We start from the raw sequence: 27310 nt of genomic DNA, 5'->3' as shown, positions 1-27310 counted from the left end.
GTGCCCACCCTCCTCCCTTGCTCAGTGTCAGAAAAAGACAATGAAAACAGATGGTATAAATAAGATCTAGAGTCTCAGAGAATAATATAAAAATTTTCAGGTTTCAACAGAAAATCACTCATTATATCAAAAATTAACAAGATCTCAAGCTGAATGAAAAACAGAACATCAATAGATGGCATTGCTGAGATAAAGGACATATGAAAATTATCTGACAAAGATTTTAAAGCAGGCATGATAAAAACACTTGAATGGTCAATTATAAACATGCATGAATCAAAATAAAATAGAAAGCCTAAGCAAAGAATTAGAAAACCTCAGTAAAGAAATGGAAGATATAAAGAAGAACCAAATGGAAATTTCAGAAGGGAAAAACACAATGACTTAAATAAAAAGCTCAGTGGATGGGCTTATCAGGAGAATGGAGGAAGGAATCAGTGCACTGGAAGAGAGAAAAACAGAAATGCCCAATCTGAGCAACAGAGGGAAAACAAACTAAAAAGAGTGAGAGAGAGTTACAGAGCTTCAAGGACCCATGGGACTACTACAAAAGATCTAACATTCACATCACTGGAGTTCTGGAAGAGAGGATAAAGAGAGCAATGCTGAAAAAAATATTCAAAAAAAAAAAGTAATGGCTGAAAACTCCCTTTTGGACAAGAGACACAAACCTATAGATTCAAGAAGTTGAGTGAATGTCAAACAGGATAAACCCAAAGAAGTCTAAGCCAAGGTGACACAATTAACTTCTGAAAATATAAGACTGAAAAAATATTGAAAGCAGCCAGTACAACACTTTATCTATAGGGGAAAAGCAATTAGAATGACAGGAGATTTTTAACCAGAAACCAAGGAAGTAAGAAGGAAGAAGCACAATATTTTTCAAATGCTGAAAGAAAGAAATTGTCAACCTGGAATTCAATATCCAGCAAAAATATGCTTCAGGAATGAAGAGGAAATCAAGACACTCTCAGAGGAAAGAAAACTAAGAGAATTGGTCATCAGAAGACCTATTCTGAAAGAATGGCTAAAGGAGTTTTTGAAACAAAAAAGAAACTGTAAAAGAAGGAAACCTGGAACATCAGGAAAACAGAAAGAACATGATAAACAAAAATATGGGTAAGTATAATAGACTTTCTTGAGTTTGCTAAATTACATTTGACAGTTGAGGCAAAAATCATAACATTCTCTGATGTGATTCTAAATGTATGGAAAAAATATTTAAGACAATTATAAACAGGGGAGAGTAAAGGGACATAAATGAGGTAAGTTTTCTATATGCTGTTTGAACAGACAAAATAATGACACCAGTAGACTCTGATAAGTTATGTGTACATACTAGCCAGAACAACCACTAAAAAAGATATACAAAAAGAAACACTCAAAAACACTATAGATAAATCAAAATGAATTCTGAAACACATTCAAGTAATTAACTGGAAGGCAGGACAAAGAAAACAGAGTTGCAAAAAGACAGAGAGAACACAGAGAAAACAATAAATAAAATGGCAGACTTAAACCCTAAAAATGTCAATAATTACATGAAATGTAAATGGTATGAATACACCAATTAAAAGACAGAGATTGGCAGAGTAAATTAAACAAAAGATCCAACATATCGTCTATGAGAAACTTACTTCAAATATAATGAAAGAGGCAGACTCAAAGTTAAATAATAGAAAAAGATATAGCATGCAAACATTAATCACAGCAAAGCAGGGTCGCTATATTAATATCAGATAAAGTAAACTTAAGAGCAAAAAAATTGGGCTTCCCTGGTAGCGCAGTGGTTAAGAATCCACCTGCCAATGCAGGGGACATGGGTTCAAGCCCTGGTCTGGGAAGATCCCATATACCACGGAGCAACTAGGCCCACCAGCCACAACTACTGAGCCCACATGACACAACTACTGAAGCCCACGTGCCTAGAGCCTGTGCTCTGCAACAAGAGAAGCCACCACAATGAGAAGCCTGCATGCTGCAATGAAGAGTAACCCCCACTCACTGCAACTAGAGAAAGCCTACGTGTAGCAATGAAGACCCAACACAGCCAAAAATAAATAAATAAAATTTTCAAAAAGAGCAAAAAATCGCTAGAGACAGAGAATGACACTATGTAAAGATTAAAGGGTCAACTCACCAAGACATAGCAATTATAAACGTGTATTCACTAGACAACAGAGCTGCAAAATATGTGAAGCAAAAACTGATAAAACTAAAAGGAAAAATATAGAAGTTGAAGTTTTCAACAGCCCTATCTCAACAATTGATAGAACTGGACAGGAAATCAGTTAGGATATAGAAGAAAATCAACAACACTATCAACCAACAGGCATTTTTAGAACACTTCACCCAACAATAGCAGAATATATGTTCTTTCCAATCACCTGGAGAACTTATACAGAGATAGATCCTGAGCCATAGAACAAACCTCAAAAAATTTAAAGGAATTAAATTCATACAAAGTATGCCCTCTGACCACAAAGGAACCAAAGTAGAAATTAACAACAGAAACATAACAGAAAAAATTCCAAACATTTGGAAACTTAGCAAAATTCATGGCTCAAAGAGGTGGTCTCAATGTAAATAAAACTAATAGATTGAAGTAAATAAAAATACATCAAAATTTGTATGGCACAGGTGAAGCAGTGCTGAAAGGAAAACAGATAGTATCTAACGCATATATTAGAAAAGAGAAAACATCTAAAATCAATAATCTACACTCTCACCTCAAAAGCCTAGCTAAAGAATAGCAAAATAAACCCAAATGAGTAGATGAAAGAAATGTTAAGATAGGAACAAAAATCAATGAAATAAAAAATCGAAAAACAATAGAGAAAAATCAGTTAAAATAAGGAGTTGGTTCTTCAAAAAGATCAGTAAAATTGACAAACCTCTAGCAAGTCTGACAAAGAAAAAAGAGTGAAGACAAATTTTCAATATCAAGAGTGAACTAGTATATATCATTACAGGTTCTTGTAGATATTAAAAAGATGATAAGAGAATACTAAAAAGAACTCTACACAAATACATCTGCCAACTTATATGAGATGGGCCAATTCCTTGAAAAACATAACCCATCAATCACCACTCACCCAATGTGAAATAGATAATTTGAATAGCCTTATAACTATTAAGGAAATTTAATTTATAATTGTAAAACTCTCCAGAAAGCATTTTCGCTGAAGGACTCTAACAAACATTTACAAAAGAATTAACACCAGTGCTACACAACCTCTTCCATAAAATAGAAAGGGAGAAAACATTTCCCAATTCATTTTATGAAGATAGTATTACCCTGATATGAAACCAGATAATGGCATCTGGTTTCGTATCAGATGAAGAAAGATGAAGAAGATGACAGACAAATAAAGAAGATGGCAGACTAATATCCCTCATGAATATGGGAGAAAAAATCCTGAATAAAATATTAGCAAATAGGGCTTCCCTGGTGGTGCAGTGGTTGAGAATATGCCTGCTAATGCAGGGGACACGGGTTCGAGTCCTGGTCTGGGAAGATCCCACATGCCGTGGAGCAACTAGGCCTGTGAGCCACAACTGCTGAGCCTGCGCGTCTGGAGCCTGTGCTCTGCAACAAGAGAGGCCACGATAGTGAGAGGCCCACGCACTGCGATGAAGAGTGGCCCCCGCTTGCTGCAACTACAGAAAGCCCTCTCACAGAAACAAAGACCCAACATAGCAATCAATCAATAAATCGTAAAAAAAAAAAAAAAATTAGCAAATAAAATTCAGTAGCATGAATTTTACAAGTAGAATTATACACTATGACTAAACAGGGTTTCCTTTAGGGATGCAAGGTTGGTTCGATATATGAAAATCAATCAATGTTATCACCATTTTAACAAACCAAAGAAGAAAAAACCACACATTCATATCAATCAATACCAGAAAAAAAGAATTTGACAAAATCAAAACCCATTTATGACAAAACAAGGACAAAAAAACTCTCAGAAACCTTGGAGTAGAATTCTGCCTCAACTTGATACGGAGAATCTACAAAAACCCTATAGGTTATATTATACTTATTGGTGAAAGAATGAATGCTTTCCCCTAAGATCTGGAACAAGGCAAGAAAATCTTCTCTCATTTCTAGTCAGTGCAGTAAGGGAATAAAAGGAAACAAAACTGTTTCTAATTGCAGATGACATGATTGTCTATGTAGGAGTTCAGCAAGGTTGCAGGACACAAAGCATAAAAATAAACATATAAAGGCAATTGCATTGGACTTCCTGGTGGCGCAGTGGTTAAGAATCTGCCTGCCAATGCAGGGGACACAGGTTTGAGCCCTGGTCTGGGAAGATCCCACATGCTGCAGAGCAGCTAAGCTTGTGTGCCACAACTACTGAGCCTGAGCTCTAGAGCCCACGAGCCACTACTGAGCCTGCGTGTCACAACTGCCAAAGCCTGCACACCTAGAGCCGGTGTTCCACAACAAGAGAAGCCACCACAATGAGAAGCCTGTGCACCACAACAAAGAATAGCCCCTGCTCGCTGCAACTAGAGAAAGCCTGCACACAGCAACGAAGACCCAACACAGCCAAAAAAAAAAAAAAAAAGCAATTGCATTTTTATACACTAGCAATGAACACATGAACAACAAAATTAAAAATACAATATCATTTACAGTCGAGCCCTCTTTGTAAATTAAGTTCAGACATTTAGAGTCATGTCTGATGGACTACATGTGGGCGTGAGAGGAGGGGTGAGTGGAGACACCCAGTGGAAAGCAGACAGCAGGCAAGAATATCTGCACTTGTGAGAGAAAGGAGAAACACTACAAATGAGAAAAAACTCAGATGGTAGAGGGCAGAATCAGCGGCAGAAACTTGAGTGGAAGGTTACGTACCACAGCACAGCTCTGGCCTGGCCTGCCTGTGAACCTATCCTACATACCTAAAGCTTGGGAGCACCCATCCATCTCTGGGAAGCGAGGACAGAAAAAAGCGTAAACACTACGAGTCCAAACAACATTTCTGCAGGAACGCTAAGCAAGGGTGGACCAGAAGAGGAGAAAGGCCATTTCCTCCTTGGCTGGGAAAGAGGTGGAGGGGAGGTGATGAAGCCCTATTACTGAGCCAATCAGCATCATGGTGGATCCCTAAGTTCAGCGTTAGAGCAACAAGCATCATAGGTGGGCAGTGACGGAGCACCCACTGGTGGAGGCTGAGATAGAATACACACCCAAATGGTATGGCCAGCCCAGGGCAGACACCATAGGGGACGGGAAACAGCACTGAGAAGGATGGCCCAAAGATCGCTGAGGTGGAGGGACAGCAGAGGGGCAGGCAGCAGCGGGGCAAGCTGTGGTGAGTGTTATATCTGGCATCTTACCGATTTAGGACTCTAAGAGAGAGACACAAAAAAGGCAAAGGGCCAAGGGATGCTCTTGGACACTGGAATTGGGGCCGAAGAGCATCCTGTTTTTACCCTTGCAACCTTCAGCAAAACGGGCCAGGAGTGGCCTTTGCGGATATGCCCACGCTTTCCAAATTGTTTTCCTTTTTCTTCCCTGACCTTGAAATTTTGCTATTAGTATCATTAATGTGCAGAAGGAACTCCTGCCACACTGGGATTCACCTTTCTACTAAAAAAAATACAAAGTATTATATTTTAATAAAGTCCACAGCCACCCAAGCTGACCATTGCCAGGGATGTCATTTACCATGGCACTCAGCTGGAACTTAGATAAATAATAGTAATTTTTTAAGTTTGTAGATCATATTAAACTTGGCTTAATAGGCCCTCTCTCCAAACCTCTGAAAGGATGGCTCATAAAAAACTAATTAGTTTATACAGACTGTCAAGGTTCATGGAGGACAGCTGGCCTTTGATGCCTCATCTATGATTACAGGCAGCTACAAGATCATAAAATCGAGCTCTGAACTCACGTCAAGGTATTCGGTGATCTCACACTGGACACTGTGCCAAAGCAGAAGAACTGAACTATAAATGCCTGCTTGTACTCCTGTTGGAATCTCACAACAAGCTAAGGCATTTAGGACTTGCATTCATAGGCCCCTAATTCCTATTAAAGTAAAACCATTGACCTTACAAATCCATGTTCATAATTAATATTTGTGATGGGGTCCGATTCCAGGCCTATTCAATATGGCTCCTGTTGTAAGCTGCAGAAATAGCTTCTAGAGAAGGGATTTGAATCAGTATTAACTTGTCTAAGCTTGGCTATTAAACGCTCCAATTATGGACAGTTGCAGCTGGTTTTCAATTATCATTGGTTTCACCATGATGATCGCCGGTTACGGCTTTTTAAGAGGATTTCTTCAGTGTTCTCAAATTCCCAGTGACTTCTTCTCCATGCTGTTCCCTTATTCTATCTTTCTTGGGCTCTTTTCTCTCCTGTAGCTCAAACAATGCCTCATGTCCTCAATATAGGAAACCACATTAACAGGTGGTTTTTATTTGGCCTCTTTGGTTTTCAGAGACAGAGACATAGTCATCTCAGGGCAGAGTGGAGATACAAGTACAGAGATCATCAGGAAACCAGGACTACTCAGGCCTGAGGCCACAGTTCCCATCAGGGACCACTTAAGACTCTGTTCCCTCTGGTCACATCTGTTTCTCCCTGGGACCAGCTGCCTCCTCTCAGTCTGCTGACCAAGCCCTTATACTGTGATTTGCATGTGTCACAGAAGTTTTATCTGCAACCCTCACCCTCCAGTGTGGCCCCTCAGTACTCAGACAGGAAGCCAACTGGCCTACGTGGTCTTTTCTACCCAGGTAGCAGGTCACAGGCTGGAACTAGCCAACTCATCAGCTATCTAGAGTCAGATGTCCACCCCAGGTCCAGTCACAGTCAGGCAAGGGGGCTGGGTCATGTAGCCTGGAATTTGGCCACCAGGGGCAGTGAGTGTGAAAGTACCATAAACATGCTGGCATCACACTTGTCAATAAGGCCATAGATTGGGAGTCCTTTATGCTCGGATGTCTTTGAGCTTGGAGCTGGAAGGGTGCCTGTGCCTTTTGAATTGTTTCTCCAGCAAAAGCAAAGGCTTTGTTTTTGTTCTGTATGTTTCCTGATTTGTTATATAAGGAGCTCCGGACTTTGGACTTCAGTTGGGCCCATTGTCTTTGGCTGAGCTGGACAGAGTCAGGGACACTGACATAGAGATGAATGAAGCTAAGAGTGTCCTCAGGGACTGAGGCCAGGAACTTGACCTCAGGGGCACCGTGCCCACTCCCACTGAGTCCACCAGGCATGGGATGAAGCAGAACCGAATGATGGCAAAACAGAACAGTGGTTAACGGGGAGCAGTAGAAAACAGTGCACTGGGGAGCCCTCTTGCAGAACAGAATCACCCTCAAAATGCGGGAACCTGGCAACATTTTTCTGGCAGGACTATCAGGATTGCTACAGGCAAGTCCAGAGATTGCTGTGTGGCTCCCATTTTCCTCCCTTTTGAATCAGAATTTATTGTGTTTTTCCTTTCCCCAGAGGGTGTGTAGGGGAAGATAAATTATCTTTTTAGTTCACAGTTCTCTGGATCAAGAGGACCTGCATCCAGACCTGATGAGGATCACAAAATCTTGGCTTCAAGTTAGATGCCATGACTGGATACCACTTTTGGGAGTCCCAGGATGCAGTGAGCATATTTTGCCTGAAGAGGGATGTGAATAATTGTGGCCTAAGAGTAGTGATAGAATGACTGCACTGATGACCCTAACTTGTCACCTCTCTGTGTCCTTTGGTAGTTTGTTCCTACTCTGGGCTTGGCCATGTGACTTGTTTAGCTAGTGGGACAGTAACAAATTGTCCCAAGTAGCTGCTTGCAAAAGCCCTTGCACATTTCTGTGCTTTTAAGCTTCTCTGCAATCAGCACAGGAATAGATATGCTCTGGCCAGCCTGCTGACATGCCTAAGATTACATGCAGGAGAATGGTGTCAGCCCAGGCAAGGCCACTCTAGACCAGCCAGCCTACAGCCTGCCCACCAGCTGTCTGCAGACACCCGAATGAGCCCAGCTGGCATCAGCTGAGTCTGACTCAGATTAGCACAGCTGCCCAATCAATAGGTAGACTCATGAGAAAGAATGAATGGCTCTTGTTCAATGACCCTAAGTTTTACAGTGGTTGTTGGACAGCAACACTTAACTGAGATGTCAACTTTATCATTTGGAATGACAACTTCTTTACTACTATGTTCTGAGCAAATTATACAATCTGACTTAACTTCAGTCTCTCCTTCTATAAAATAGGGATAATGAGAATGCCTATTTCAGAGGATTGTTGTAAAAAGTAAATGATGTAGTGTGTGTAAAATACCTACTACAGTGCCTGATATGTAGTATGGGCTCAATAAATGTTAGTTAATTTTCAGTGCTGTGTGCAAGTTGTTTCCTGTACAAGGATGTATGATCAAGGGGACAACTTAGGGGTTAAAATCCACCTCTTTCTCCACTTACTAAGTAACGTACTCTGGTGCAGGACAGTGTCTGTCTGAAAGAAGGGGCAGCTGTTTCTAATTGGCACAGTTACCATATGGGCTGGCAACAGTCCTGCTATTACTATTAATTTTATTGTTCACTTTTCATCTTGTTTTAGTATACTGTCATTAACTCAGAATCCCAGGAGACTTGAAATTCCTACATTCAAGGGCATCTCTCAAGCTCTCTCTCAGGGCCAGCATTCAAGTTTTCCAACCTGGGACTCCACATCCCTCCTGCTGGGGTAATTAATTTGCTCCAGTTTATCAGGACCTTCTCAGTTTTGGCAGTGAAAGTCCCACAACCTAGGAAACTCTCAGTCCCAGGCAAACCTCCCTCCTTGAATGTCCCTTACTCCTCATCCTTATTGATGGAGAACAGCCCACAATATCCACTGGTTCTCCCTTAAGCATTAGTTTTACCTGGAGCATGATTTCACCTTCACTAGAATCTTCTCATCGAGAAGGTCAGGGTCACTGGTGGATAGCTTTCTACCTCCAGTCAGCCCCTGTTGTGGGGATTTACCTGGGACCCTCGCCCTCTTCTTCCTCCTTGACTGACCACCCCTTGCTCCCAAGCTCCTTCCCCTGCACTCTGGCTCTAGTCCCTCCTCCAGCCATCCCTTGTGACCATGTGTGACCACACTCACGGGGTCTCCAGCTGCTGCCAAAGAACCCAGTCCAACAGGCTCCTGTGGAGAGGTCTGGGATACCAGGATTAAGCATAGAATGTGATGGAGGAGAAGTGAGCAGTAGAATCTTTATGATGAGATGGGCCATCCAAAACTTACCAAGGCTGCAATGCCACATGGCCTGAGAGAAGTTAAAACCAACAACAACAAAAGGCCACGTGGCAGGGGACACACAGACAGACACTTTCAGCAACACTGAGAGCCACTTTCGCGTGGACCAAGAAAGAGGATAATTAACAAGAAGAAAAAAGTGGAAGGATTTGTTATAGCCAAGAGAAAAAACTCAGGGCAAAGACCCCAAACTCATGGGCAGCAGAGAACCAGGGAAGCTCCTTATCCTCCCTTTGGCAGAGCAGCTCCACCCTAGAAAGTGTGGCGGCAGGAGTGTTGTGTTCTCATCTCAGTGAGGCTAGGGCTTTGTGCTCCAAGCTCCCGGTGCCCAAGCATGACTTGATGTCTCCTGTCTACCCCCACGGGAGCTGAGATCTGCCTCCTGAGCTGCTTGGTCCTCAGCAGACAGGAGGGAGATATAAAATGTGTGAAAGGGGAAAATTGGAGTGAATGCAGTGCCCGTGAAGGGATAACCAAGAACGGACCCCCATTATGCACCCAACCCCACATCCATCACTGTCAAGGCTGGCAGCTGCCAAGCTGGCAGAAGAAAGAGAACCAAGGAATAGAGATGACCAACACTTCAATTCCAGAGTGATGGATACATCAGGCCTTTCTTTCTCCCAGCCTGCCTCGCAAGCCCCTCCAGCACCAGCAGAATCAGGACCATAGGTGTGGTCCAATAAGCCTTGCTGCTTCTGGGGACTACAAATGGACCTTTTCCTTGTCACCCCCTTCCCCGTCCCCCCAGTGATCACAAGCATCGACCTGACCAGATCTTCTGCCGTATTTACTGGTTGTTGTGCCCTCAGCCCTCAATTTTTTTCAACTTTAAAATAACTTCTGTATCGTTCTCAAATCACATCTTGCCTACAGCTGGAAACCCTTCGATCACAGTCACTGTAGTGAGGGGGAGACATTGCCATAGGGATGGAGGCCTGAAGCCTGCAGAGATGGGGACAGGGGACTCTGCCACAGGCTGCAGACAGGGGTGGGAGTCCCCTCCAGTCCTTACTTCCCAGTCTAATCTGAACCCCACCATCTGCTCGAAAATTGGGCAATCACAGATCATACCAGCAGAAACATTCGACAACACAATCTCAATCTGCCACTGAAAATAGGACACATCTGTTTTTGTTTTTTTTTTTACTTACTGTCTATGAACTAAACCATAAACATAAAATCCTGACTCCTATGTTTATATAAGAAAGGTATTTTAAGCAAAGTTGCCCACGGCAGTGTAATTATTTTTAAATGGGAAAATCTTGTAAACAACTCATATATACAAAACATAGTAGCATGATTAAGTAAACTATGATACAGTTATATGATATATAATTATGCCTACATTTAAGTAGTATTTTTGAATCTGTTTCAATCTGCTTGGAAAATGTTCTGTGCAAAGAAAAAAAAAAAGACTCTGAACCATACATACTATGATCCAAATTAATAAGAGCTATGTATCTAGACATGAATAAAAACAGTCCGGCAGGGTTTTAGGAGTATGGGTATACTGTTTTATTCTTTATTCTTTTTAGTAATTTTCACATGTATTTGAATGAATAGATGCTGGTTCCTGTTTATGCTAGATTCCAACTCTGGGAGGTCCAAGGCAGTAGCCCACATTGTAGATTCCAGAGCTAAGTCTAAACCTGATTCTCTGCAGAGCCTGCTATGCACTGACCTCTGGGTGAGACCAAGTGAATGCTCAGAGAGCAGGGTGGGACACCACCCTCTGGCCCTCAGGAATGACCCCCGCGGCAACCAACTTGGAACGCAAATGCGCATCCGTGGTGAGGCTGACACAGACCGCCCCTCTGCTGCCAGGACCACAGCTCAGAGAGCCGTGGGGCAGGACAGACTGAAGATGGCTGTGTCCAGTGCCCGTGATCCTGAGGTTGCTGGATGGGGCAGTGAGACCTGGATGGGGCCATTGCCTGGTATCCACGTGGTGCTCAGCCAAAGACCTCTTTCATGGTTTTTTGCCACTGCCATAAACTACCTAAATACTTATTTACTTACATTTTTCTTTAAATTGGGGTTTTAAAAACATCGTTGAATTTATTTAAAAAGAAAACTGAAAAGCCAGCAATATGTGCCTCAAATAGAGCGTAATCTAAATAAAATACAACAGAATGTTATTAAAATTCTAGCACAGTGTTGTTGCCTACGGAGTGCTATTGGGATAGCACTTGCTCTATCTTTGTCAAAAAGAGAGATTAGCAAGTGTTTGAGAGGTGCTGAAGACATCTTGAGCCTCCCAAGTTGCACCTCTCTCCTTGACATAATCAGAAAGATTAAAAGAAGAAGTTAAAAGGGAATGGATTAGCATGGGGCTCAACTTTCTTTAATACTATGTCCGGGTACCATGGAAATCTTCTACTGCCAGTGACATACGCCTCAAACACTGGACAATCGGCAGAGGGGAAAGAAGGCAGGACTTGGAGTCTGAGGGTCTGGAATTGAGTGACAGGGCTGGTCTGTCCTTAGCTTGGTAACCTGGAACAGTTGCTTAATTTCTCTAAGTCTCAATGTCCTTACTTGCAAAACTGAATCATAACAGCTGACCTACTTTTTCCACAGGGTTGGTATGAGGCTTGGATGTAATTTTGTGTGTGCAGGAGCTGGCACACATGTGTGTGTGTGTGTGTGTGTGTGTGTTTATAATAAAAGGGCACATGGTCTGCGGTAATCTAAAAGTATATCTTGCAACTAATAGGTTACTCCACAGGGATAAATGATAGGTAGAATGTAAGGGGACGTTCATTTTCAACTAACATTTACAGAGTTCTGCACAATTCACAGACGACTTTACCCTGCATTAGTTAACTGGTTGTCCCCAGACTGCCACATAACCAAACAATCCAGGCAACGTAGCTTAGTGGTGCAAATGGGTGATAGCATCAAGCCTTCAGAACAAACTCCAAGCTTACTTTTCTTCTTTCCTTAACATCATCATCACAGATTTTAATCACACCATTGTAATCAACCTAAAATGAATAAAACATGGCTATTGATGATAATGAGAATTATTATTACTCTGACTACCCTCATTACTACCATTGCTAGGCTTATCAGAACTATGATACACTGGACATCGCCTGGCTGCCAGCGCTCTTGGGACTTTGCATTATTATCTCATTTAATCCATGTATTAACCCAGGAATAGGTACTGCGTTTACCTCCATTTTAAATATAAGGAAACTGCCCCTCAGAGGAGTTCAGTACCTTATCTAAGACCATATCGCTGGTCAAAGGCAGAGCCTAACTATGAAACCATGTGTGTCTGGTCAGAACCTGGGACTGTCCACAACCAGGATTCCTTTTTCGCTATAAGACACCATCGCTGTACAAACCCCCAGGGAGGGTCTCTGCCATTGGGCAGCTTTGGGGCCCAAAGCACAAACAAGGGCCCTGGGTGGGTCCAAAGACAAGGAGGCAGATAGATGGGCAGATGCCGGGCAGAACAAGGAGGACCCATGGAGACAACCACGGAGGAAAAAGCACCTTCCGCTACAACCAGCTAATCAAACCAGGCCAAACCATGTCCCAGGCAATTTTCTGGGCAGCCTTCAGAGAGTCACCCAGGCTGGGAAGCCAGCCAATTATGCCTTATCATTCTCTGTAGCCCCATCCTCCCAAAAGACAAGTCCAGACTGGCCCAGTGTAGACAAATGAGCAGTTCTATTACCTCTGAAAGGCAATCTAATTCCCTTTAAATTTAAAAGTTTCCACGGTTTCCTAACAGGCCTCAGTGGGGCTCATGTAGAAATTAATAATTTCACGGTGTGCCCAGCTTGCTTTCATTACCATTTTTTTGCCATGCAGTGGACAGAATTTGCATTATGACTCAAGGATTTTTCTGTATGTGATTCTCTAAGATCATGTCCACTGAGCTCAGACACCGAGTTGAGAACTAAGTCAGGTCTCATGGACTTGACTGAGGTCTGAGGGAGGTTTCACTGACTGAGAGAGAGTGCCTCTGCTCATCAGCTGTGGCAGGAATCAAACGGAAATATCACAGGGAAAGGGAATTCACAGCAAGGATGAAAGCCCTGGGCTCCAATCCCAGCCCCACGGCTAGCCTGCTCTGGGACACTGAGCAACTTTCTTGGGCTCCCTGTGAGTTAGTGATCTCCTCTATGAAAGAAGAGAGAAGGATCATGAAAAGTAAACTCAAATTTACAGAACTTCTACTATATCTTGAATCTTTGCAACATGCATCCTAGACATTCTTTAAATGTAATCAACACAGCAACCCTGGGAAGCTTATATATTTATTCCACAGATGAAAAGAATGAGACTACTGTAATTGGTGAATCCATATTATTGCCATGAAACCACACCATTAGAATGAGCCATACAGGGTCAGGGAATGAGAGATGTGTGTGAATGTGACCGCAAATGTACACAACTTCTCTGGAAAGCATTTTAACAGGTTTCAGAACTTTAAAATATTTGACCAATTAATTCCAATTCTGAAATCCATCCAAATGATAGAATCAGAAATGTAGACACATATTGTAATAAAAAAGACTTGAAATAGACAAATTGCCCGTCATCTCACACCAGTCTGAATGGCCATCATCAAAAAGTCTACAAATGATAAATGCTGGAGCGGGTGTGGAGAAAAGGGAACCCTTGTGCACTGTTGATGGGAATGTAAATTGGTACAACCACTATGGAGAACAGTATGGAGGTTCCTCAAAAAATTAAAAACCGAACAACCATAGGATCCAGCAATCTCACTTCTGGGTATATACCCAAAGGAAATGAAATCAGGGTCTTGAAGAGATTATCTGCCTTCCCATGTTCATTGCAGCATTATTCACAATAGCCAAGATATGGAAACTACCTGTCTGTCAATGGGTGAATGAATAAAGGAGATGCATACAGACATTATTCAGCCATAATAATGGCTGAGAAATCTCAAATTTCTCATTATGAAAAAGAAGGAAATCCTGCCATTTGTGACAATATGGATGGACCTTGAGGGCAGCATGCTATGTGAAATGTCAGACAGAGAATGATAAATACTGTATGATATCACTTATGTGTGGACAGTGAAAAAGCTGAACTCATAGAAACAGAGAGCAGAATGGTGGTTACCAGGGGTTGTGGTGGAGAAATGTGGAGATGTCAGTCAAAGGGTACAAACTTCAAGTCATGAGTTTGGGAGATCTAATGTTCAGCATGGTGATTAGAGTTAATAATATTATATTATATACTTGAAAATTGCTAAGAAAGTAGACCTTAAATATTGTCACCACAAAAAGAAGTGGTAATTATGTGAGGAGATGGAGGTGTTAGGTAACACTATGCAGTGGTAATCATTTTGCAACATATAAGTGTATCAAGTCAACACGTTGTATGCCTTAAACTTACACAATGCTGTATGTCAATTATATCTCAATAAAGCTGGAAAAAAATAAAAGAACAGTAAACTATAGAATATTCATTGAGTTGGAAATCATGCAGCCATTTAATGAGATGCAGAAGAGTATTTAATAAAATGGTATATATTCATTAGTAGGAAAATAAGTTATAACATTGAATATAAAGTGTATCACTATTTTTGGATTAAAACAGTAGCAAAACGACTGGAAAGAAATACACTAAAATGTTAACAGAGACTCTCTCTGGGGGTAAGAAGATTTCACATTTCCTACAATAAACACATTGTCATAATCAGGAGATATATAATAAAAGCTATTTTATATCCCTGAATTTTGTATTTATCCACAAAATTCAATCATGATTTTTATTTAAATGAGTGATATTTTAGGTAGGAAATTTTTCTTAAAAAGTTTTTAAAGAGGGAAAATCTCAAGAGAAACAAGACAGAGCAAAAGTGATACGGATGGAACCATCCCCCCATGAGCTTATAGCTCATATCACTGGCTAAGCTGGAAGTAAAGACCACTGGGATGAGGGTGGAAAAACCAACACACAATACCAGAGCAGTTGATAAGGGGGGGGGGGGACCAAAAGCTGCAGTTGACTTCAAGAAGTGATGGAGCTGGCAGATATGAATTTTTCAATTTTATGAGAATGATAGAGATCTGAAATAAATCTTCAGTATTTTATTTTTAAGATAAATGTTTTAAATGTTTTAAGATTAATGTTCTTTGCAGCATGGATGGCTGGTTAGTGTCTGTGTCCTATCTCAGAGCCAATCATAAATAACGCTGAGAAAAGTAGCTATGACCATTCTAAAAAGCACCTTTACTTTTTACTCTTAAGAAATTGGAAGATTATATTTTTATGCATTAAGCTAGATTTTTTTTTTTTTTAAACGCAGCTGCAAATATCAGGCGGAGTGTAGAGATTGTCTTCAGATGGAAATAACTGCTCAGGGCTTCGCTTAGAAGCAAACCTTAGTTTCAAGAGGTGTCAGAACACCCGTGGTCACGTCTGATGGTCAGAATACAACTTAAAGTTTAAAAGTATTTGATGAATTTAGCATTGAAGGAAATCCTTTGGTCAATCTTCAGGTGAAATGATGAACTATCCTTCAGGTCGACAACCAAGGAAGGTAAGTGTTTGTAATCCAAACTTCCAAATAGCAGATTTGCTTGAATTTTTTTTTTTCCATTTTAGTCTTTACATTAGAGTTTATAAGTTTACTGCAGAACAGGTTGTTCAACGACCTCAGTTTCCTAGTACACTAGTGGATGAGAACAGGGCTATACTGAGGCAGACACAACGAATAATCAGACACATCCCTCATCTTTTATAGTGTTAGCCTTACTACCTTACAGTGACTTAAAACCATCTGTTTACTTCCCATTTAATATGTCATTAGTTTTTTCTCTTATATCTTAAAGAGGGGTCACGCACTTGAATGGAAAGATGAATAAAGGACCTGCACATGCTCAGTCTAATGAGGGAAGCTGCAAACAGCTCTATATTTCAGATCTAATTCATCAAGATAAACCAGAATCCTGCAGTTTTATGCAAACTTTCCCAACTTCTAAATGCTGTCTCTATTTCATTTTTTAAAGCACACAGTGCATGCCAGTCCAAACATTCCCATGACCCAAACATTTTTGCTAGTGTTTGTTTTAAAATCTCATTTCCAGTGGGTTGGTAAAGAAGGTCTGGGGAAGACACCTCATCTACTGTGGAAAAGACAGCATGGGATTTACACTGCCAAGTGGCCTTTGGTTGAGCTGGGACCTCTGAGGATGGCTGGAAGATGTATGGAAATGTCCCAACTCTAAACACCATGGAAGTCACAGTTAGGTACCCTTGGTGGTTATCATTCTACATAAAATAAAGATTAAGCCTTCTTCTGAGAGTCTAGAATATCTCTCCCATGCTCTGCGAGAATGCTTATGGGTTTGTCTTCACATAAGGCTGAATTTCCCCATTTAACTCACCCCCTCACTCCTTACTTTATAATGTTCCATAATGAAAAAAAGGACTTCACAGAGCTTATCTCTTAGAAGTGTGAAAGAGCCATTTTTTTCTGCCCAAGTAGCTCATAATGTAACAGACAAACTGTCATAAAAACTAGACTTCATCATGGTAAAAACCTCAGCCTGGCACCCATCTATCATAAAGCAATCTTCCAGAAATCTTGAAAACCTTCATTAAATTTCCTGTCTTTCTCCTGACAGTTATAAAATGTTAACAATATCACTCATGATGTAGGCATCTTCAGAAATTCTCTGTCCAACCCCTCCCCACCCCGCCCCGCCCAGCCATCACCCATCCTCTTTTTTTTGCCAAAATCTATGGAAACATGAGACACAGCCATCTTCTTTCACACACCCCTCCTGGGACCTGGCCCTTGCAGGAGGTTAGAGGAGGAAGCAGTGGTCATCTTGATGACAATGAGAAGGCTCTCTAGCTACAAGCTGCAAGAGCAAAATGACACTGCCTCCAGATTCCTCCTCTAAAGGCCACACCCATTTTGAAGCTCAAGGGCACAAGCTTGTCCTACCCTTAGCAAATAACTCCGGATCCTTTTTTCTTTCCTTTTTCTCTTGTCAATCTACCAAGTTACAAGTCTTCACCTGTTCATGATATGTGGGTAGTAGGGACAGTGGGTTACACATCTTCTTGTGTCGATGAGAAGATACAGAATTTTCCCTCTTTCCAGAGGGAAAATTCCCCCACAGGCCTTGCTGGCCCAGCTTTTCCAACTCCAGAGGCCACTTCAGCAATATATCATCTCTCAGAAGAAGAAGATATAAGGGTCTTCCATTGGAGGCAACACCAAGGAGAAAAACCATAAGGAGATACAGAATCCACACCAGGAATCAGAAGCATACAGCTTTGAAAGCACAAGCTGATCTGTGAGAGCCACAGGTGGTGACAAGAGCAATAAAGCCCAAGCCTGGGTTTCGTGGAGGTTTCCCAACTTGTCTCCCAAATGAGCAGAGCCTAACCATGCTAAGCTATCATCTCACCTGCAAAAGGAACCGGTGCATCTTTATCCAGGGCGACAAGTGGTGGGTCCAAAATGACTGTGTCGTTGTTCTCTGTTATGACCCCATGATACGAAGTCTCAATCCATGGCTTGTGCTTGTTCACTGGAAAACAGTGGAAAAAATAAAACAAAAAGATTGACTTTTAAGATCATTATTTGAATCCATAATTATATTATGAATATTGCCCAAATCCCATTATTTCTATTTCTAGATGCCCAGTATAGATATTTTAAAAAATTAATCAAAAGCTTTAATTCTTTTTTTTTTATAAAGTATTTTCTTTTTTTTTTTTTTTTAATTTTTATTTATTTATTTATTTATGGCTGTGCTGGGTCTTCGTTTCTGTGCGAGGGCTTTCTCTAGTTGTGGCAAGTGGGGACCACTCTTCATCGCGGTGCGCGGGCCTCTCATTATCGCGGCCTCTCTTGTTGCGGAGCACAGGCTCCAGACGCGCAGGCTCAGTAATTGTGGCTCACGGGCCTAGTTGCTCCGCGGCATGTGGGATCTTCCCAGACCAGGGCTCGAACCCGTGTCCCCTGCATTGGCAGGCAGATTCTCAACCACTGCGCCACCAGGGAAGCCCCATCAAAAGCTTTAATTCTTAAATGCTACTATCTATTCAGAGATGTTTCAAAGTTAAAGTCCATTATCAATCAACAAACTAGCAGATTACAACTGCATGCTGGGATTTCTGACCTCAATCTTATCCATTCCATCATTAGGAGCTGTTACTGAATCTTATATACATGTATACGGATAAGTACCAACAAATGTGTAAATATAAAACAAACACTTGAATATTTTCTGATCCATTAAAGACTGAGTCTATCTAAATGGTCTAAATTATATAGCATTTTAAGTTGCTCTTCAATAATTTGATCAGCTGAATGATATACTGTATAATGTACAATTAATACACTTAAAATACGTATCAAATATATATCACTGGTTGAGGTGTCTCCCCCAAAAGATGGATTGGAGTCCTAACCTCCAGTACCTTGCAATGTGACTTTATTTGAAGATAGGGTCTTTATAGAGGTAATCAAGTTAAAATGAGGTTATTAGGGTGGGCCCTAATCCAAAATGACTGGTGTCCTTATAAAAAGAGGAAATTTGGCCACAGAGACAGACATGCACACAGGGAGAACGCCACGTGAAGAGTGAAGTTGTGCTGTCACAAGCCAAGGAACTACCAAAATCTACAAGAGAGACCTTCAGAGCACACATGGTCCTGCTGACAATTTGATTTCAGACTTCTGGACTCCAGAATTGTGAGACAATAAATTCCTGCTGTTCTAAGACACCCAGTTTGTGGTACTCTGTTATGAGCAAATGAATACAAGATAACTTAAAATCAACCAGCACTAAGACTTGTACCAGGATTGGTGTAATAGTCCCATGTGAAAATCTCATCTGGTGAATATCCTATTTCTGCTAATTCCAGCCCCTTGATTTGTCTCTGGCCCAGCTCTCCTATGAGAATAGCTGCAATGGCCTCTTGACTTGTCTTCCAGTAAGAAGTCTTGTCCCATTCCAATCCATCCTCCACACTGACATTAAGAGTGATCTTTCTAAACTATTAATCTAATTCTTCAACTGGGAGCTCCTTGGTTTGTCCTTTTATTCCCCCACAGGAATCTGGGTGCAGAGTAGCTGCTTTAGAAATGAAATGACAGATTAGAGGGAGCCCTAGAATAATCAAAGCTGTCCTAATGCTAATCCTCACACCCTGCTTCACAGTTTAAGAGATGTTGTCACATATGTAATGTCCCCCCCAGCAACCTGAGAGGTAGGTGTGATCATTATGAAAATGACAAAGAAACTACTTTCACAAGGTGTGACTTTCCCAAGATGGCCACAGGGTTAATAACTAACAATGGTGAAAACCCAAAACTCTTTCCTACATAATGATATCCAAAAAGTGCCCCCCACACACACTCATATCATAATATATGTAATACACATTACACTATATAACCCACATTATAGTATATATTATACACACAATACATATTACATATTGTTTCAATAGCCATGGCAAAGCAAAAGCTTATACATAGATTTGAGAACAGGTCTGTGGCAGTGGCTCTGTCCCCTTCCCACTCCATCATGCTTTAAAAGGTCAGTTAAGAGCTGTTCCAGGATTGGTGGTAGGCTCAACCTGGGCCACTGTTTTGCCCTTTGTCACCCATTCCACAGCAACCGTGAACTAACCGAGGGGCAGTTTAGTGGGGCATGGACATAAGCGTTGCTATTCTCAGGTGTTGGCCTCTGAGACCTATTTCTGATGATTGAATCATGCCCAGGGTAGAGAACCTCTTGCCTAGAGCAGGTCTTAATGGGGCAGCAGGCTCATCTATGCTCACTTGTTGGCATTCAAACTAGTGCTTCATTATGGACCCTGGAAGAATTACAGCCACTCTGGGCTGTCCCCACGCTCCTTTGCTCTTTTATTAGCCATCAACACAAATGCAATGTAAATAATTTGCAACTGTTGGGAAAAATAATTAATCTTTTTTTCCTTTAATTAAACCTAGGGGCCTATTCATTAGAAATGTGTACAGAAGATATACCAGGAGCTTACCCAGTGTTGCAGATTCACGTGCCACTTAGCTCAGTGGCAGACAACGGAATCTAGAGTCATAGTTGCTGGGTTGTGGCCCTGGTTTAGCCACTTCAGGGCTAATTCAGTGCAAGTCAGTTGGCCACGCAGCATCTCAACTCCCTCAGCTGTAAAATGGGGAAGATGACACCGCCCACAGGGTTGTCATGTCATTCAGATGTCCTCGGCTGGCCACATAGCCCCTGCTCTTTCATTACCCCCCTGCTCTCTGGGCAGTGAAAGTGTCGCAGGAAAGGTGCTCTGCAGACCCTGAAGTTAAGAAGTCGAGATTTCTGCATCATTAGTGGGGATTCTCCTCTCTATCACTACTATAGTTAGTTGAGTACCTACCCCATTTTAGGCATTTTACATTCATTCATTAATCCTCACAACAAACCCTCTAGATGAAACTTCGTATCTCATTGTGCAGGTGAGGAACTGAGTCTCAGAGGGGTTTAAATATTCCCTTTTTGGAAAATAAAAAGGTTCATATTCCTAAAATTTCTTCATTTCTCTCCCACTTTCTAACTTCCTTCAGATCTATCTCAATTTTTGCTTTGTCAAGGTTGATAAACATTTGCACTTTGATGAGTAACCCCAATGAAATCTTCTTTGCTTTGTGTATAGATCAAATCCTCACAGTTGCAAACCAATAACTTAAATTTACATTATTTTGACTATGAGGATACCATTCATGGCTGAGCCAAGTATCGTGCAAGGATTACTTTTCCTTCTTAGTGGTCCAACCGTCATTCCAAGAACACCATTCCTTGTATAGAGACCAGTTGGATTCTTGATTTATTCATTCCATCAAATGGCTGAATCATCCTCCATTTTAACTTGCATTATATTTGGAACCAGCATCCTTCATTTTTTTTAACTTTTTATTTTATATTGGAGTATAGTTGATTAACAATATTGTGTTAGTTTCAGGTGTACAGCAAAGTGATTTAGTTATACATATACCTGTATCCATTCTTTTTCAAATTCTTTTCCCATTTAGGTTGTTTCATAGTAATACTGAGCAGAGTTCCGTGTGCAATATAATAGGTCCTGGTTGGTTATCCATTTTAAATATGGCAGTGTATACGTTTCAATCCCAAACTCCCTGACTATCTCTCCCCCCCATCCCACCCTTCTGCCCTGGTAACCATAAGTTCGCTCCCTAAGTCTGTGAGTCTGTTTCTGTTTTGTTAATAAGTTCATTTGTATCATTTTTTTTTAGATTCTGCATATAAGCAATATCATATTGTTTATTTTTTGTTTTCTGAACTTAATGATTGTCTTGAGTGTCTTTTTATTTCTGTTAAGTAATGAAACACAGAACTACTTCCCCACATCCCAACAATATTATAGCTTTTTAATCTTTCCATCTATTATTCATTCCTCATTTGTAAAATGGAGACACTTTCTTCATAGGAATATTGTAAAAACTGTATGATCATTTAGGCAAATCTAGTAATCCTGACATGACTAAGCATTCAAATACTCTGAAGTCCCCCTAGCTCATCTCATGCTTCTGAATGGTTGAAGTATAAACCTTACATTCTCAGAGGTATTTAGCCCAGCTTCAGTCATTCAACAAATATCTATGGAGTACTTAAAATGTGCAAAAACAGTCTAAACATCGGCGGCAAAATAGGGAAAAATGTCCCTGAAAAGAGCATTTGACAAAATTCAACATTCATTCATAATTAAATCTATCAGCAAATGAGGAATAGAAGGGAATTCTTTACTCAGATAAAGAGCTTTTACAAAAATCTATAGCAAACATCATACTTAATGATTAAAGAGTGAATATTTTCCCACTCAAGTTGGAAATGAACAAGTAAAATTGTCTTTATTTTCAGAGAACATGATCATCAATGAAGCAAAATCTACAGAATCTACAAAAGTACTACTAGAGCTAATAAATGAGTTTAGGAAAGTCACAGGATAGAAAGTCAATCTATAAAAATCAATTGTATTTCTATGTATTAGAAATAAACAATTGGAAATTTAAATTTAAAAATATTAATATAATAGCATCAAAAAAAGAAACATTTAGGAATAACTTTCACAAAATACATGCAAGATCTGTAAATTCTCTAAGATATTGCTGAGAGAATTTAATGAAGACCTGGAGAGGTCTTAGTGGAGAGATAGACAGTGTTCATGATTTGGTAGACTAGACATAGTTAAGATGTAAATTTTCCCCTAACTGATCTATAAGTGTCAATGCAACCCAAGTCAAAATAATAGCAGAATTTTTAAAATGGTTAAGCTATTCTAAAATTTATATGAAAATGAGAAAGACCTGATATAGCCAAAACAATTTTGAAAAAGAAGAGCAAAGTTGGAGGACTTCCACTACTTGATTTTAAGACTTATTATAAAGCTACTCTAATCAAGACAGTGTGATACTAACATAAAGATAGACATACAGGTCAATAGAAAGGATGAAGGGTACGGAAATAGACACACATACATATGGTTAATTTCTGACAAAGGTTCCAAGATAATTCAGTGGGGGAGAAGATAGTCCTTTCATTAAATGTTGCTTTGGAACTTCAATCCTACTGCACGTCATACACAAAAATTGTCTCTAAATAGATCATGATCTTAAATGTAGGAGTAAAAATTACAAAACCTTTAAAAGTAAGCATAGGAAAAAAACCCTGAGTGTCCTTGGTTTAGGTGAAGACTTATTAGAAGGGACAAAAACAAGCATGAATCATAAGAGATAAAATTGATTCATTAAACTTCATAAAAATTATAAATTTCTATCCTTGGAAAACAATTTAAAGAAAATATTTTAAAGTTACAGACTATGAGAAAATATTAACTAAGCATATCTCATAAAGGACTTGAATCCAAAATTTATAAAGAACTCTTACAACACAAAAATAAGACAAATAATCTTTTTTTTTAAAAAAAAAAAGGCAAAAATTTGAACACACTTGTCACCAGAGTAAATATATGAACAGCAAATAAGAACAAGAAAAGATGTTCAACATTAATAGTTATCAAAAATGTGTAAATTAAAGCCACTATGGGATATCACCATGTCACTACTAGAATGGTTAAAATAAGACTGACAGGGGCTTCTCTGGTGGCGCAGTGGTTGAGAGTCTGCCTGCCGATGCAGGGGATACGGGTTCGAGCCCTGGTCTGGGGAGATCCCACATGCCACGGAGCAACTGGGCCCGTGAGCCACAATTACTGAGCCTGTGCATCTGGAGCCTGTGCTCCGCAACAAGAGAGGCCGCGATAATGAGAGGCCCGCGCACCGCGATGAACAGTGGCCCCCACTTGCCACAACTAGAGAAAGCCCTCGCACAAGAAATGAAGACCCAACACAGCCATAAATGAATAAATAAATAAATAAATAAACCCAAAGTTAAAAAAAAAAAAATAAGACTGACAATACCAAGTTCTGACGAAGATGTGAAGCAACTGAAATTCATCCATTGCTGGTAAGAATGTAAAATAATATAGTCAGTTCGGAAACAGTTTAGCAATTTCTTATAAAATGGCTCAGCAATTCCATTCCTAGGATTTATCCAAGAGAAATGAAAATATAAATTACACAAAAACCCTTGTAGGTAAATGTTCATAGACTCTTTATTCAGAATAGTGCCAAAGTGGAAACTAAAATGGCCATCAACTAGTGAATGGATAAACAAATTGCAGTATATCCATATAATGAACACCTACTCCACACTGAAAAGAAATCAACTGATTCATGCAACAAAATGGATGAATCTCCAAAGTATTTCACTGGTGAAATGAAAGAAGTCAGACACAAAAGACTACATGCTGTTTGATGCCGTTCATATAACATTCTGGAAAATGCTAAAGTATAAGGATAGATAACAAATCAGTAATTGCTAGCGTCTGCTTGCAAAGGGGCACAAGGAAACTTTCTGGGTTGAAGGACCATTCTGTATCTTGATTGTGGTGATAGTCACACCTCTATGTGTCTTTGTTGAAACTTATCAATTTGCAGATTTAAAAAGAGTGAATTGTATTGTGCGTAAATTATACTTCAATAAATATGGGACAAAAACAAAGTCCTTATCCTCAAGAGACTCTCAGACTAGAAAGGGATCCACGAAACCAGTATAGCAAGAGGTAGGTAAGAAGAGGAAAAGCAGAGTGCTATGGAAAAAGAGAGGAGAAGCACTCACCCCACCATGGCAATCCAGAATTACCTCCTGGAGAAAGTAGATTCTAAGTCATGAGCAGTAAGAATTAAGCAGGGATACAAGATATGGAGGGTTCCAGGCAGAGGAACATTGCATGGGCAAGGGCCCGATGGTAAAAGCACCCTGCTACACCATGGGGGGAATGTAAATAGTTATATTTGGTTGGAGACCATAGTTTGAGGGGCAAGGCCAGCCAAGAGGCTGGACTGATGGATATCACCTACATCACCCAAGGCTTACTGGCTTGCACAGAATCATCCAGGAACCATTTCCAAACTCTGGCTTCAAGAGACACTGGAGAACAATCTCCTTTCCAGAAAGAAGCAATAGGTATTGATGATGGTGGCTCGGCTGTAATTTCCTATTTAATCTCTTCCCTTCCCTGGCAAACGTTTTGCCTTTTTGTTCCAGTAGACCGAGGCCAGTCAGCACACGCTTTGCTCCATTTGGTTGTAAATTCAGAACTGACTTTTCATCAGTTCTTCACGAGATAATGTCCCTGTTTGCTATATAACTCCTCTCAAGGCTGAACTTTGTCATATCATGCCCCCTTAGGAACTGCTTCTTGCCTCTGTCTTGTCTCCTTTCCATGATGTTTCAGCATCTGGAAAATGCCTGTGTCTTTGCAATCATATAGAGGAAATGCCAGTGTGATATTTCTGCTCCATTTATATAGAGAAATTATGTCTTGCCCCTCAGTGTGCCTTTAACTAGAACACAGATGCATCCGCAGAACACGCCTTGGCTCTCGTCTCTCTGCTTCCACTCAATGCACCACTGAAAAACTGCATTAACACTCAATCCAAGCAGCAGGGCCAAGTGGCTGATGATTCACCCTTTGAGTCTTTCTACCTACATCCTGCAGTTGACCCTCTGGCCATTGCTAGCTCCTCAGTCCTCAGAATTCTCCCTGGGTAAAACTGAATTGTGAGTAAAAACATACCATACTGATTGCAATATGCTCCAGTGAGGTTAACTACATCCTAGGAAACAGGTCACTCTAGTGACTGTCAGGCTGTTCTTTTGCCTGTCATGCCCAGTTTCTCCTTCTGACTCCATCCCCTGGTAGAATTGCCTAGACCAGGGGTCATCCGTGGGTGGAGTAGGCTGGGTCAATTGGTTGGATCTTTAAACTTTCATTTAAGAGGCCGAGAAACTATAATGTATTTGGCGATGGGCACTTAAGGTGAAAATTCATAAGGAGTTGGGGCTGGCGTTCATGCAGTGATCACCCAACCCAACATTTAGACAGAGATGGAAAGCTATTAAAATCCAAGAAAGCTGGGCTTCCCTGGTGGCGCAGTGGTTGAGAGTCCGCCTGCCAATGCGGGGGACACGGGTTCGAGCCCTGGTCTGGGAAGATCCCGCATGCCGCGGAGCGGCTGGGCCCGTGAGCCACAACTGCTGAGCCTGCGCGTCTGGAGCCTGTGCTCCGCAACGGGAGGGGCCGCGATGGTGAGAGGCCCGCGCACCGCGGTGAAGAGTGGCCCCCGCTCGCCGCAACTGGAGAGGGCCCTCGCACAGAGGCGAAGACCCAACACAGCCATAAATAAATAAATAAATAAATAAATAAATAAATAAAATTTAAAAAAAAAAATCCAAGAAAGCTAATGGGTCAGGAGACAGAGGATTTGGGAGCCGACATACAGAGAGAAGAGAAGAACCCCAAGCAGCTGCAGTAGATCTAGAGGCTGGTCCCGCATTCTGTTCTCCAGTCCTGGCCCTGCTCACCTTTCACTGACTTGCCAGCCTGCCGTGGCTTGTCTGAGGCTCCCAAGTGAAGCCTTTCAAATAATTCTTCCACCAACCATCATTTTGTAAATTTGTACTAGTTTGAGTGCGTGTCTGTTCTTGCAATAAAATGACTCTTAACTACAATAATTGTCATAGCATTTCAAAAAGTATTTTTATTCCTTGCTTCGGAGTGAGGGTGGGATGGGATCTGTGTCTAGGTGGAGGTAAGCCTGCCTAAGGGCAAATCTGGTCCTGACTTCCCTGCCTAGGATCCATCAGAAGCTCTTCTGCTCTCCAACCACAAGATCAGGGAAGCCACCCAAAGACCCTCGCTCCCTCCGTGACCCATGCCTTTGCCCTCATTGTGCTGTCTACCCCTCTCCTCACACTCCTTTCTCCTGGCTCCTGCCTGTTCATCCTGCCAGATGCAGCTCCAGCACCTCCTCCAGTGGTCCTCCTCTGTACACCTTGTCACCCTGCACTGCCTGCTATTAGGCTATAGGTCCGCCACATTGCCATTAGCTGGTTCCTTGCCCCTCCTTCCCCCTCTTCAAGGAGAGGAAGCATCCTAGTCATGATGATGTCCACAGGTCCTGACACAGTGCCCGGAACCTTGATAAATGAGGTGAGCACACCTTTGCCTTCCCAGCACCTCCTGAAGCAATTAGCAGCACTTTGGTTCCAATGAGCAGGTATTCCGATGTCACCCAAATAGAAGGAGGGTGTGCCTCGCAAAACATAGGGTGACATTTGCCATCACTTAATTAGAGGCACTATATATCTCTTGCTAGAGGTACCAATTAGAGAGTTTTAAATGCAAATCCCACATGTGTGACTCACATATGCAAAGATTCACAGAGGATGAGGGCTACATTATACTGTGTTAATTGGGTTGAAAAAGCGTTTGAAGAAAAGATGGCTGATGGGTGCTTTCAGTGAGGACGGACCAGTGCTTTCCTTCCCTTCCTTCCTCCTTTCCTTCTATCCATCTATCCATACATGTATCCACCTTTCCTATTTTTTTCTTCCCTTCCATCTGTCATTTTCCATCCATAAATACTCAACTGTTTAGAGTGTTGGTTCTC

The 27310-nt window shown here is 41.2% G+C and overlaps 1 protein-coding gene across 1 annotated transcript in view; it reads right to left on the bottom strand.

Annotated features, from left to right (window-relative positions):
- The window catches only part of CLSTN2 (calsyntenin 2), a 643531-nt gene that overhangs the window by 388008 nt on the left and 228213 nt on the right, over positions 1-27310 (bottom strand). The window contains exon 2 of the mRNA XM_057545313.1: positions 17682-17804. Coding sequence (XP_057401296.1) covers positions 17682-17804 — 123 coding nt within the window. The remainder of the gene's footprint in view (positions 1-17681; positions 17805-27310) is intronic.

The sequence above is a fragment of the Balaenoptera acutorostrata genome, chromosome 4 (genome assembly GCF_949987535.1).
Source record: "Balaenoptera acutorostrata chromosome 4, mBalAcu1.1, whole genome shotgun sequence".
Lineage (NCBI taxonomy): Eukaryota > Metazoa > Chordata > Mammalia > Artiodactyla > Balaenopteridae > Balaenoptera > Balaenoptera acutorostrata.
The sequence above is the reverse complement of the archived record's forward strand: the minus strand, read 5'-3'. Positions and strand labels throughout refer to the sequence as shown.